At 55.7% G+C, this 12,029-nt stretch overlaps 1 protein-coding gene across 22 annotated transcripts in view; it reads left to right on the forward strand.

Annotated features, from left to right (window-relative positions):
• PRRC2B (proline rich coiled-coil 2B) overlaps window positions 1-11,480 on the forward strand; it is an 87,837-nt gene extending 76,357 nt beyond the window's left edge. For 6 of the 22 annotated variants that reach the window (XM_082400665.1, XM_082400680.1, XM_082400681.1 and 3 more), the window contains 5 exons: window positions 2,216-2,395; window positions 2,993-3,084; window positions 3,727-3,792; window positions 5,633-5,714; window positions 6,930-11,480. In XM_082400665.1, the coding sequence (XP_082256791.1) occupies window positions 2,216-2,395; window positions 2,993-3,084; window positions 3,727-3,792; window positions 5,633-5,714; window positions 6,930-7,064 (555 nt within the window). In that variant the 3' untranslated portion in view covers window positions 7,065-11,480. Of the gene's footprint in view, window positions 1-1,547; window positions 2,052-2,215; window positions 2,396-2,992; window positions 3,085-3,726; window positions 3,793-4,271; window positions 4,554-4,843; window positions 5,002-5,632; window positions 5,721-6,929 lie in introns of those variants that run through there. The other 16 variants (XM_082400683.1, XM_082400685.1, XM_082400667.1 and 13 more) reach the window with 10 other exon arrangements.
• The last annotated feature ends 549 nt before the right edge of the window (window positions 11,481-12,029 follow it).

Here is a 12,029-nt window from a genome sequence, read left to right on the forward strand (position 1 = left end):
GTCTCTGCCCCCAGTTCCACGGCCTCACCACCAGTGCCTGCTCGCCTCCAGTCTGGACTGGTCACTGCCAGTAGCTGTACCTCTCCCGTCGTCTCGGGCTGAAGGGTCCTACCTGGTCAACACCTCTGACTTTTCTCACTCCCTCCCTCTAGTGACCCATCTTCAACCACCTTTTAATTCTCCCTCCCCCATCCCTGCCCCCCGCCCCCTTCAGCAGAGCCCCAGACACCCTCCTTGTCTTTTTTGTTTTTTTGACCGCGCCGTGGCACGCAGGATCTTAAGTTCCCCAACCAGGGATTGAACCCGTGCCCCCTGCAGTGGAAGCGTGGAGTCCTAACCACTGGACCGCCAGGGAAGTCCCCCGCTCCTTGTCATTTGCACTCAGCTCCGCCCCACCCCTCCCTCCCTGTGCTCACCTGGGTTAAACCCTGGCCCGCCTCAGCCCAGCTTCCTGAGACTGGAGGGAAACCGACCCCGTCAGACTGGATTCAGGTTAAATACAGCCGCCCTCTGGAAAGCCAACGTTTGGGCACCTCCCCACCCTCCTCATTGCCTTCTCCCCCACCGTGATTCTGCATCCTGTGTAGCCAAAGAAATGAGTCGTAACAAGGAAAAGAGAACATCTGCAAGCTCCCAGCGCCACGTCTCTGAGCCTGCGAGGGGCCCTGGGGTGAGAGCAGGCAGCCCATCCCCTCCGCCCACCCGGGAGCTGCCCCAGCTAGCGTCCTCGGCCCGCCATCAGCACGTAGAGGTGCTGCAGTGCTGCCCTCCGGCTGTGAGGGTCCCTCCCGCCACATCCCCAGGCAGCCCGGTCTTTCCTCGTTTTTTAAGAAACAGACGCTTCTTTAGGGACACTGGTAGATTCCACGTTACTGAACCTGACGGTTCTTCACCCTCCTCCTGCTGACCCGTCAGTAGCATTTGACCCAGTGGTCACTCCTTCCCCCGACTCACGCTCTCTGGGTTCCGAGGACACTGCTCCTGGTTTTTCTTCCACCTCCCTGAGGCCTCTTCCCAGTCTCCTTTGCTGTTTCCCCCTTGCCTCCCCAGGCAGTAAGTCGCTGTGCCTTCTGCGCTCCGTCTTCGGGCCTCTTTCTAGACCTGTGGCTCTAAGCCTCACCCAAATCCAACGCTTCCCAGTTCTCCCGAATTTCTGTCTCTTGGACCTGAACTCAGAGCCAGTGGGCTGCCCGCCGTCTCTGCTCGTGTCCGGCCTGGGTCATCCCTGGATCCCTGCTTCCCCGCGCCCCCGCTGATTCGTCACATCCCGTCAGCCCTGCCTTTGACAAGTATTCAGAGTCTCTGGCCCTTTCCCTCCCCCTCCACCCACCCCCTGCCCAGCTCGTGCTCTCGGCTGCCAGTTTGTTCTCAGCACAGCAGCCAGGGCGCCTCTTTAAGACTCACGTCAGCTCACACACCGCACCCCGAGCCGGCGCTCCAGAAACGCTGTGCCATCCTTACCTTCTTCCCGCACCCAGCTGTGCGCAAGGAGGGGCCTGGGCCTTGAGGTCTGGCTGCCCCACGTCTCAGTGATGCACTTCCAATAGGTCCTTCTGATCCTCCACTGTGGACTCACTAGCAGGGAGATGAAGAGGAAGGTGACCGAGAGACCACAGGTGGCTCACCCGCCCCGTCCCGAGGGTCTCCTGGCCCACCTCCTTCCCTTCTCGCACCTCGCTCTGGACTTCAGGGTAACAGGCTTCAGAAGGCTCCAAGACTGCAGGAGCCCTAAACCCCAGACCCCAGTTGTTTTCTGTCACCTTCGGAGGCAGAGCATGAAGTAGTCTTGCCTTTTTGTGCTGCAAAAAGGGGCACAAGGATACCATTCCTGTCTAGCTCCCATCTTTTGGGACTCGCTTGGACACTGCTTCCTGGGAAGGCTTCTAGACCTTCCTGACCTTTCTCCCCGCCCCCCGCCCCGCAACATGCACACGGGGTTTGCCGCCCGCCTTCCGCACTTGACACCCGTAGCTGTCCTGCTCATTTTCTAGCCATCCGAGTTATTTTCTCACCACCTAAGGCTTGCCCCCTACCACTGAGAGTATGAAGTCTAGGGTGATCTCTGCTGTGTTCTATCCAGAATCTGTCCTACTGTGTGAAGGCCTTGCTTCCTTTGATCTGGAATGAGAACGTGAAGTGTGGCGCGCGGTTGCGCTCGGATGCGTGTGTGAACGGCGGTTTGTGGCCTCCTCCCCTGACTGTCCCTGTTGTCCAGCAGCTGACGATGCCGCTGCCTGGCTCCCAGCTGCCCCTGCCTCGGTACGGCTCTGGGCAGCAGCCCCTGCTCCTGCCGCAGTCCATCCAGCTGCCACAGGGGCAGAGCCTCTCTGTCGGGGCGCCCCGAAGAATGCTCCCACCCGGGTCCCAGCCTTCGGTCCTTAACACCAGCAGAGAGGTGAGGATGACTCCGTCCTGCTGTGGCCCTGGGGTGGGGTGGGGCTCCCGGGGCGGGGCTCCCGTCTCGGGGACCCTTTCTGGCCAGTCAGGAGCCACTATCGCGGGGGAGGGTGCCGGCGGTCTGGGACGCAGGCTCCGGGCCTCGCCAGACCACTGGTGGCCCACTCGTTGCCGAGTTCTCTCGGTCCCGTGGCAGGAAGCCCTGGTCACGTGTCACTAGCAGCGTGAACAGGCCTGGGTGAGCAGAGCGGGGAGGAAGGTGCCTGCGGCTGAGGTCTGCGGGGGCCGAAGTCCTTGCCAGCTCCCGGGGTTCTGCAGAGGGTGGCCTCCGGGGCAGAGAGGGCACGTTCACCGCGGCCAGTGCTCAGGGGTGGCGCACAGTCTGCCCTCCCACCTGCACAAAGGGAACAAACACACGTGGTCGTTCCTGCCTCCAGCCTGCACCGGAAGGCCAGGCGTGCACGCTCCTTGACGAGATGCTTCTCTGTCCTGAAGCCCTCGTGGCCCCCACTGGCTCTGCCCAGGGTGGTTGGTGGCGGGGGCAGCTGTCCCCAGGGCGCTCCAGTGACAGCCCATCGCTCCCCGGTGTCTTTAGTCTTCTCAGATGGAGATGAAGGGCTTCCACTTTGCCGACAGTAAACAGAATGTTTCTTCAGGAGGCTCCATGCCATCACCGCAGACCTACAGGTAAAGAGACGCCCTGGGGGTCGGATGCTCACAGCTGAGCCCTCGCTGTGGAATCGTGGGCCCAGGGAGAGCCAGCGCGAGGGCACTGAGGCTGGGTCACCTTTGTCAGCCCGTGTGTCACCCTGAAGTTCCAGTGCTGGGACACAGGAGACTCAGGAACTCTGGGGCGTGGTTTTGCTTTTAATCATCATCATAAAATGTTCTGGTATGGGAGAACTTTCTGGAAAGGCAGGGAAAGGAAAGGCTAATGTTATAATAGCGTCAGGACAGACCCTGGCTACTAACAGCTTTCTCACCAGATTTTTTTAAAAAGATTCACTGGCAGAGAGGGCAGATACCCTTATGGGGGGGCGGGGTTTCCTTTCCTGGGGCCACATGTCCCTTCAATGGCCTTGTGTCCCCACCAGGGCTTGCTGCTGCTGGGCTCGTAGGGCGTGAGCTGTACCTTCTTTGCCTTCTCGGGATCTGTCTCCGCCTCCAGTAACTGTCCCGGGTCCCTTGGCTGGATTCAGAGGGGGCTTTGTATCAGTCCTGATGTTGAGTTACTGTTGACCCTTGAACAACGCAGGGGTTAGGGGCGCTGACCCTCCATGCAGTTGAAAATTCAAGTATAACTTTACATTTAGCCCTTCGTGTCCACAGTTCCATATCCGAGGATTCAGCCAACTGCAGATCGTGTAGTACGTGCTTACTGAAAAGAATCCACGTGTAAGTGGACCCATGCAGTTCAAACCCGTGATGCTCAAGGGTCAGCAGGACTCAGCGTGTTAGAAAGCCAGGGAGCGTCGGCTTCTGATGGCTCTCTCACCCGCGGAGAAGCGTGCGGCCGGGGAGGCAGCACACGGCGCTGGGCCCGAGGGTTGGCACAGTCGACTCTTGTTACGTGTGGGAGATTCCTCCTGTCTGCACACGAGTGAAACGGGTGTGCGTGCCCCGCAGTGCCCTGCGCGAGGCTGCCGGCGTGGCTGAGGGCAAGGTCGCCCGCACGGCCGCCCGCCCTGCCCCATCGCGCTCAGAGTGTTGAGGGCAAGTCCTCCTCTGTCACGTCAGGCCGTACTCCAGCTGCATTTCCCGAGAGAGGGCTTTTTGTGAATTTTCCCCCGTGTCATTATCTTTCCTGTTCTTATTTTCACTCTCTTGGCTTGACTTGACTTTTGTTTTGCTTTCCAACCATTTTTTTCACATAGGCCAAAATAACAGACCTGTAAGAAAAATATACATGGACAGCAGCACCAGACAATGAGTGTGATTTGGAAGGAAAAAGGAAGTTTCAAGCATAAAGAGAGGCTGTCGTTCCCCTGCTGCCCCAGGCAGGTTTTAGCCTCATCTGGCTGCAGAGCCTTCCTCACAGGCAAATCCAGAAAGGGATGCTCACATAACAAGAGTCGCCTGTGTCCATTCACTGTAGGAATGGCTGCAGCAGCTTTATTCTTTGGAGAATATTTAGAAAATATAAGCCTTAATTAGTAGCCTTTGTATTGTTGGTGTCTTTGTGGGGTTGGGAAAATTGGTATATTTTTACAGTACAGTGTTGCCTAAATTTTCTGGAAACAGGGCTTCTGAGGCATGCCCTGTCAAAAAAGCGTTCCCTGGTCAGATACTTGGGGGGCGTGCATGCCCGAGAGGGCTTGTTGGGGAGTTGGGGTGCACCTCAGCATAGGGCCTGAGCAGCCCCCTGGCCCTCAGGGGAAAGTCCTGTTGAACTTTGCACACATAACTACTTCACGATTTTTGACCCCAGAATCTTTTTTCCACATAGCGCCTGATTAACATCCCGGGAGCTAGTTGTCTGGTCAGTGGAACACATTTAGAAAGATGTTCTACATTTTTGTTACTTTTGGTATCTCTCTTTACCACCCCTACCCTCCACCCCGCAAGTGAAGACTGGAAAGATACTCAGCATAACTCACGTATCAGGTTTGTTTGTTTGTTTGTTTGGGTTTTTTTTTTTTTTGGCTGCGCTGTGCGGCTTGCAGGATCTTAGTTCCCCGACCAGGGATCGAACCTAGGCCCCCGCAGTGGAAGTGCCAAGACCTAACCTCTGGACCACTAGGGAATTTCCTTTTTTTTTTTTTTTTTGAAGTCTAAACTCCTGTTGGAGTTAAAGTTCATTTTTGTTTCTTTCTTAATTTTTTTTTTTTTTTGCTGTGCCACACGGCTTGCGGGATCTTAGTCCCCTACCAGGGATTGAACCTGGGTCCACGGCAGTAAAAGCACCAAGTCGTAACCACTGGACCGCCAGGGAATTCCCTCATGTGTCAGGTTAATAGACCTTTTGTCTGGAGCATCATGTTGGTCTAGACCCTCCAAACCTGAGAGACAGTTGGTGTCCGTCCGTCGTCTTGACCGGTCAGTGTCTGCCCGTGGTGGGGACCTGGCCTCTGCCCCTCAGGTGTGTCCCCATGAGCTGGGTTGGAGGTGCCAGGGCCCAGTGGCGACACCCTCGCCCCCTGCGCTCTGGCTGTCTGGGTCTGTTTCCTCTGTTGGAGGCTTGACTCCGTTTCCGTGGTGACGCGTGTGTTCTCACCCCCTCCTTTGGTTTTTTCAGGCCTAGCTCTGCTAGCCCCAGTGGGAAGCCCTCTGGATCAGCAGTTAACATGGGCTCTGTGCAGGGACACTACGTTCAACAGGTAGAAGATGGCTCTCCAGACCCTCCAGCCCCGGACGCTTAGGCCCGTCTCCAAGTGCCAAAAGAGGAGGGACTGTCCAGCCGTTTGCGTGCTCCTCTTAGAAAGAGAGACGTGCCCTGGCGCTTAGAGCGTGGCGTGGGAGCCGGGGAGCCCGAGTCCCCCCTGGAGGAGGAGGCACTTCTCCTCTTGACGGGCGTCTGGGTCCTTCCTTGTCCGCAGAGGAGGGAGGGTGCGGGTTCCTCGGAGGAGGTGATGCCGGAAGGCGGACTCTCCCTCCGCAGCCATTGGGCTCTGAAGGCACTGGGGCTCGTGGGTCAGCTCTAGAGGCCGGGGGTGTGCGTGCCTGCGCGTGCTGGCCTCGTAAGGGCTGTGTCTCGTCCTCGTCTTGGCCGGGTGGGATCCAGACGGAATGACGTTTCCCCGTTTTATAATGAGACGGATCTCTCGGCGTCTTTGCCTTCAGCGTGATTCTCTTCACTCCTCTAAAATGTGACCAGGCTCCAGAGCTCAGACACGTCAGGCGGGGGATGTTAGTAAAATAGCACTCCTGGATGGTGGAGGTGGAAGCTTGTTCATTTCACGTCTCCTAACTTGGTTCCCCGAGGGTCGCTCTTTGAGTTGCTTGGACTGAGCTTCTAGAGCTTTCTTCAGAGCTCCCCCCACTGTATGAGGGGCCGAAGGCAGGCTGCTCACTCTGCGACACACCTCACTGTGCGGAGCTGCAGAGTAACGGGACCCTGACCGCGACTCTGGAGGTCGAACTAGGGGCTTGGGGAAAGGTTTCCTCACCGTGGGAGTCGGGGAGGGTGGAAGGTCTGGGAGACCAAGTTGGGCGAGAGGCCCCGCGCCCCCTCAGCACAGTCGGGAGCTCTGAGGGGCGTGGGGTGCACTGATGTGAAAAGGTCCCTCCAAGCGGCCTTGGGTGTGCCGCCTGCAGAGGCCCCTGGGCAGTGCAGAATGCTTCCTGGAGGACCCGGGGTCCTCCCGCCGCTCCGAATCACTGCACTCAGCGCCCGTGGGAGGGACCAGAGCAGCCTCATGCCAGCGTCCTTCCCAGGACAGTCACTTCTGAGTTTGGTCCTTCGACCGAAGGATGGGCTTCTTAGGGTGGCTTTCCTCTGACTCAGGAGCAGGAAGCGGGTGGTGGGACCGCGGATCCTAGCAGGTGTGTCTGCGTAAGGGTAACTTTCTTTGTCCCCATCCGTCTGTCCAAAGGCAAAACAACGAGTGGATGAAAAGCCCAGCCTGGGAGCCGTGAAGCTGCAGGAGGCCCCCTCAGCCGCTTCCCAGATGAAGCGAACTGGAGCGATCAAGCCGCGGGCAGTGAAGGTGGAGGAGAGCAAGGCCTGAAGATGCTGGGCCCGGCCTGCCCGGAAGGACTGCTGCCCCTCGACCTCGCTGCCACCGGACGCTGGGGAGCCTCCCAGGTGGACCCACCGTCCACCGACCTGGCCCGGACTGCGAGACCTCCCTGCTCTCCTCCACCCTGAAAGCTCCGTTGTCCAACCAGCTTGCACCCGTGGATCTGTGGCATTGACCTGCTTGGCTTTAATACGAAACAAACGAAAAAGCAAATGACTCCATTCCCGCCTCCTTTCCGCCACGACCGTGGAGTGACCGAGCCGTCATGCCGGGCAGATTAACCCCGCCCTCCCCTCCTCATCCTGCTCCTGGCAGCCACGGCGCCCTCCACCGAGCTTCCTTCCCTCCCCGCTTTCCGTCCCCGGGCACGGTGGTCTGGCAGCAGGGCCGTTTTAGTTGAGGCTTTTTGTTTTAAAAAGCAGCTAAAGGTTTTTACAAAAGAGAAAGGAAAAGAAAAACACAAGCTTCGTCTGTAGAGCTGGACTTTTATATGTTCTTTGCCATCCTCTCCTGACTCCTCTTCTGTTCGGTAGTTTCCTTTTAACGTCTCTCCTGTTTAATTTGATACATCACTGCGATACCTTAAGAGATGACTCTTGGGAACGTGCCCTCTCCTGCTCTCTCTCTCTCAGTTGGTTAACCTTTGAGGTTACTTGCAAAAAGAAGTGGTGACTTAAGACACCGCTCCTGAGCTTGGGAAGCGGTGGTGGGAGGGGGGGGGGAGGGGGGATGGCGTTTCAGTCGCTTCCAGCCCCTGGCCTGATGACCACAGGGACTTACGGGCAGCCCAGTGAAGCTGACGACGTTTTTAGCATAAGAATTACACAGAATTTCTGTTTTGAACTCTTCAAAACTGGTGGGGACACTGACCGCTGGGCACCTGAGGTGAATCATGGAGCTAGAAGGCCCTGGCATTTTCCAGTTTGGCCTGGACGGTGCGAACTGGCAGCATGAGCCCCCTCAGTGTCTGCTTCTGGGGTTCCAGCACCCGCGGGGCCTGATGTTTTCCCACGTGCTCCCTCTCCTCCGAGCTTCCCTCGTCCTTCCTGAGCTGCCTCTGTCTCTCTGGGTCCTCCTGTCCCTCCACCTCTCCCACAGCTCGTCACTGGAAGCCACGCACTTCCTCTGTGGTGACGGACGCGTGGACGGTTGTCACTAGAGACCGTGCAGTTCATCCGCGTGGCAGTGAGCGCGTGGACGGGGGTTTGGTTGGGTCTGTGACAGAGGCGTGAGCTCTGGGAGGGCCTCCTTTTCTCCGCTCCCAGCAGCAGACCCAGGCTGTGGGGACAGAGAGGCCTGAGCTGGGCAGTGGGTCTCTTCAAGGACAGAGCAGTGTCCAAGGGGAGGGTGGGTTGCAGGGCTGATGGTGATTCCCAGAACAGCCTGGGTAGCCTCGTAAGTCTGCACAGCTGCCGTTATCAAAGTCTTTGTGTGAGGCGTTTTATGCTAGGCTTTTGTTTGTTTTTAAGGTAAGAATTAGAAGGAAATCATCCCAAATTCTGTCATTCCAAGGAAAGGCGAGGGGAAATTTGAAGTTTTGCTCACGCTCTCGGGAGTAACTAACCCGCCATCTACCTGCCGTTGCTGGCGGGTCCAGGGAAGACCTGGCTCGGAGAATGGGCAGTAGGCGATCGGGGGCGTGCCCCACAGAGTCCACCCGCAGCGTTGCCACAGGTGTGTGACAGTCACTCGGGCAGTGGTTCTAAACTCTGTCCAGTGTGGAACACGGGGAAAGACGCACCTTAGGAACCGCGGAAGTCACTTGTTGCTCTTCACTGCTTTAAGGAAGTGGGGGAACAACAGCCTCCTGGCAAAGGGTGCAGGGCTCCTCCCCGTGTCATCCGGGGAGGCCAGTTTTCTTGAAGGATGCTTCACCGCTTGATCGATAATGTTCAGCACTCCCCTCCTTGCCTCCACCCTCAGGCCTTACTTCTCACTAGCTTGTTTTTTTTTTCTCCTTCATCCCCTGAATCTTTACTCGGAAGGCCCTTCTTGAAGGGCTGCCCACTGGCTCACCTGCTCTTGTCTCACTTCCCCTGCGAGTGCCTAGCTGCCGTCCCCGCACCCAGCCGCCCTGACCGAGCTCCTCTCCGCTCCGGCCGCCCCTGCAGAGGCCACACACTCACACTTAGAAACACGGCCAGACCCCTCACACCTAACTCCAGTGCACATTGTCAAAAGGAAAAAAGGCTTTCTCATTTTGAAATTGAACAGGACAGTCCTGGATGCTGTTACAAACTCTCAAGATGTATCCTTCAGGTGAACCTGCCATCAGAGTGACGGTACTTCCTGTTTGAGAAAAAATAAAAATGAAAGGGTCACCTGTTCTCCAGCCCTTTTCTCTACCCCTGTATTTCCCCACCCCACCCCCCAATAAAAACAGAAAACACTAGAATTTATTTATATGTATTGATGTTGTAGGTCTAGGTGAAAAAATAAGTAAATGTTTCACTGCTCTATTTATATATAATGTCTGAATTATTCTGTGCAGGAAAGGCCAAGAAATTGCATGTGAAGTTCAGTGCGTTTACCACCTTCGTGTGCCCAAGCTGCAGTCTCTTCCCCGCTGAGATACAGATTTTAAATTGAACTCTGGAGGCAGAGGGCAGGCCTTGGGCCCAACCAATACCCCGTCCCTTCCTTGGTCTGATGAAATGCAGTTTTTAGTGCAGAGTTGTCTTAAGGTGCAATATCTCTCCTCTTTTCATGTGGTTTTAGAGCCAAGCTCAAGGTAATAGGACTTAGGGTCATATTTCGCCTTCAAATCCCCATCCTCAGAGCGCATGTCCATGCAGAGGCCTCCGGCAGGATGCCTTGGGCCTTTGGCGGGAACAGCTGGAGACTAGCACTTACCTTTTCTGCTGCTGGGGGTGGGGGTGGGGTGTCAGAGTCTTCTCACTGCGCCTCTGCCTGCTAGAATTACCCTCCCTTCCCATGCTGGCTGCCTTGCCCTGGCCCATTGATGGTGCAGCCTGTTGCTCAGCAACCAGTGACCCTGCAGTATGTCCAACATCAATTACTCAGTGGGGTAAAATCCGAGAGTATGGGTTCACGTATCCTTGTGGCCTTGTCCACCCACTGAAGATTTCTTTGGCATCTGTATTTGGTCTGGTTCTCTTTGCTTCCCCTTTTTAATCAACGTTATTATTGTTTTCAAACTTGGAATTCATACGCTTTTGGCTCTGGGTTCCTTCAGGGGGCAAACTAAAGTACGACTATTGCACGTTCAGAAGAACTGGTTGGTCCAGTTCCAAAGCCATGGTCATTCCAGCCACTTCTAGGGGATATTGGGGCATCTTGTCGTTAAATAACGGGCATCAGTTCTCTCCAGCTCTGCCCTCGCCCTCCTGTCTTCTGGACCTGCCTTCTGGATGGTTGATGAGGTTGGTGACTGATGGTCAAGGGCCGAGGAGGCCAAGGGTGTGCACACGAGGGCACGGGCACGCCCAGAACTGGCCTGCCGAGGCAGTGTGTGGCCAACTGCTGAAGCCCCCTCCCTGCTGTGTGGTTCCCCTCCGCCAAGTAGCTGCATGTTGCCTCTCAAATCTGCATTTGTCGCATTTCCCTTCCTGCAGAGCTAGCCTAGGTTCGAAGGTCTGTTGGAAATGGCCTTCGGCAACCAAGGACACTAGCGTACTTGTTTGTACTTTGTACTGTTCTGTGATGACTGGGAAATGCAGACTTCCAGAAAGCCGGCTCTTCCTGTTTGAAAAGTGAACTGGACCTAAGACAAACAGATCACCCGGACAGGAATGGCTCAGTGTTGGGGTCAGACACTCTGTCCCCCAGCCGTGCCCTCCACCGGGACCACCAGCGCATATTTGGCTAGTGATATTACAACCTGCTGTTCACCATTTCTCCATCCCAGTTAGGTGGTCTCCAAGATGGTACAGTGTCCCCGGGGCCCCATCTTCAGCATGCTACAAAGCCTCGGAGTGGAACTTTCTGTTAAGGCTCTCTGTGGATGACTTTCTTCCATTGTGTAAAGGGGTTACTGTACTCCCAAGCTTTTGACCTCATGCCTTGCATAGTAAAAAGGGTTTGGGTTTTTTGTTGTTGTTCCTGAGAGGGTTGTGTTTTGTTTCCTTTTGTTCTTATTTTGGCCTTTCCTCTCTTTGTCTTTTCATGTAGACCAGATATTTGAAAGGGCAGACGATGGCTAAAGGTGTAACGTGCAGCTTGTTTCTACGTTGTTTGGGGGAGCTTTTACCTTGGATGGGAAATGGAACCGTGGATTCACCAGGCCATGGTGGCACACTCACCCTTCACCCTTCCCTCTGGTTCAGTACCTGTTGTTTCTCCTTTCAAATATGTGATTGTACTAGCTCTTTCCATACGAAAGAATTCTCCTTATTTAAATAAAAAAAAAAGTAAGAAAAAAAAACAAAACCCACTGAAACTGAACATGCTTTGTCAGGTTGTGTGTCCCTCGACTCTGTCATTTGACCAGAGACTTAGAGATGGAAGAGTTTTCCTTTTACGTGGGAGATAGGAGTGACTGGGCTGAAGTGCCCTACGGCAACGTGAGGGCGAGGAGGGGGTGAAACCCGAGGTTAAGGTGCATCGTCCCAGTGGGTGGGCGTTAGCACTGCCTGCCCCCTGCCCTCCCTCACCCCACGCCCCCCAACTCCCCATGAGAAGTGGGTGGGTCAGAGAAGGTAAGCGTTTGATGTGTCATGTTTTGTTGCCACTTCTAATGTCCCTTTTCTTTTGCTGCACTTGGGCTTGGAAAGAAGAGCAAGCCAGGCGTGGGCAGTGAAGCATGGAGAGCTTGGATTTGGGTTCAAGCGGTAGTTCTCCGTTCTGCAATTCACTAGCTGTGTGACCTTGGGAAGGACACTTCATTCAGAGTCACAGTTTCCATAATTGTAAAACGTGGGTTGTAAACAGTAGCTACGTCGTGGGGTAGTGTGGATGCACAGAGGTCATGGGCAGCATCCAGCCCAGTGCCTG

The sequence above is a fragment of the Balaenoptera borealis genome (genome assembly GCF_965194805.1).
Source record: "Balaenoptera borealis genome assembly, chromosome: 8".
NCBI lineage: Eukaryota > Metazoa > Chordata > Mammalia > Artiodactyla > Balaenopteridae > Balaenoptera > Balaenoptera borealis.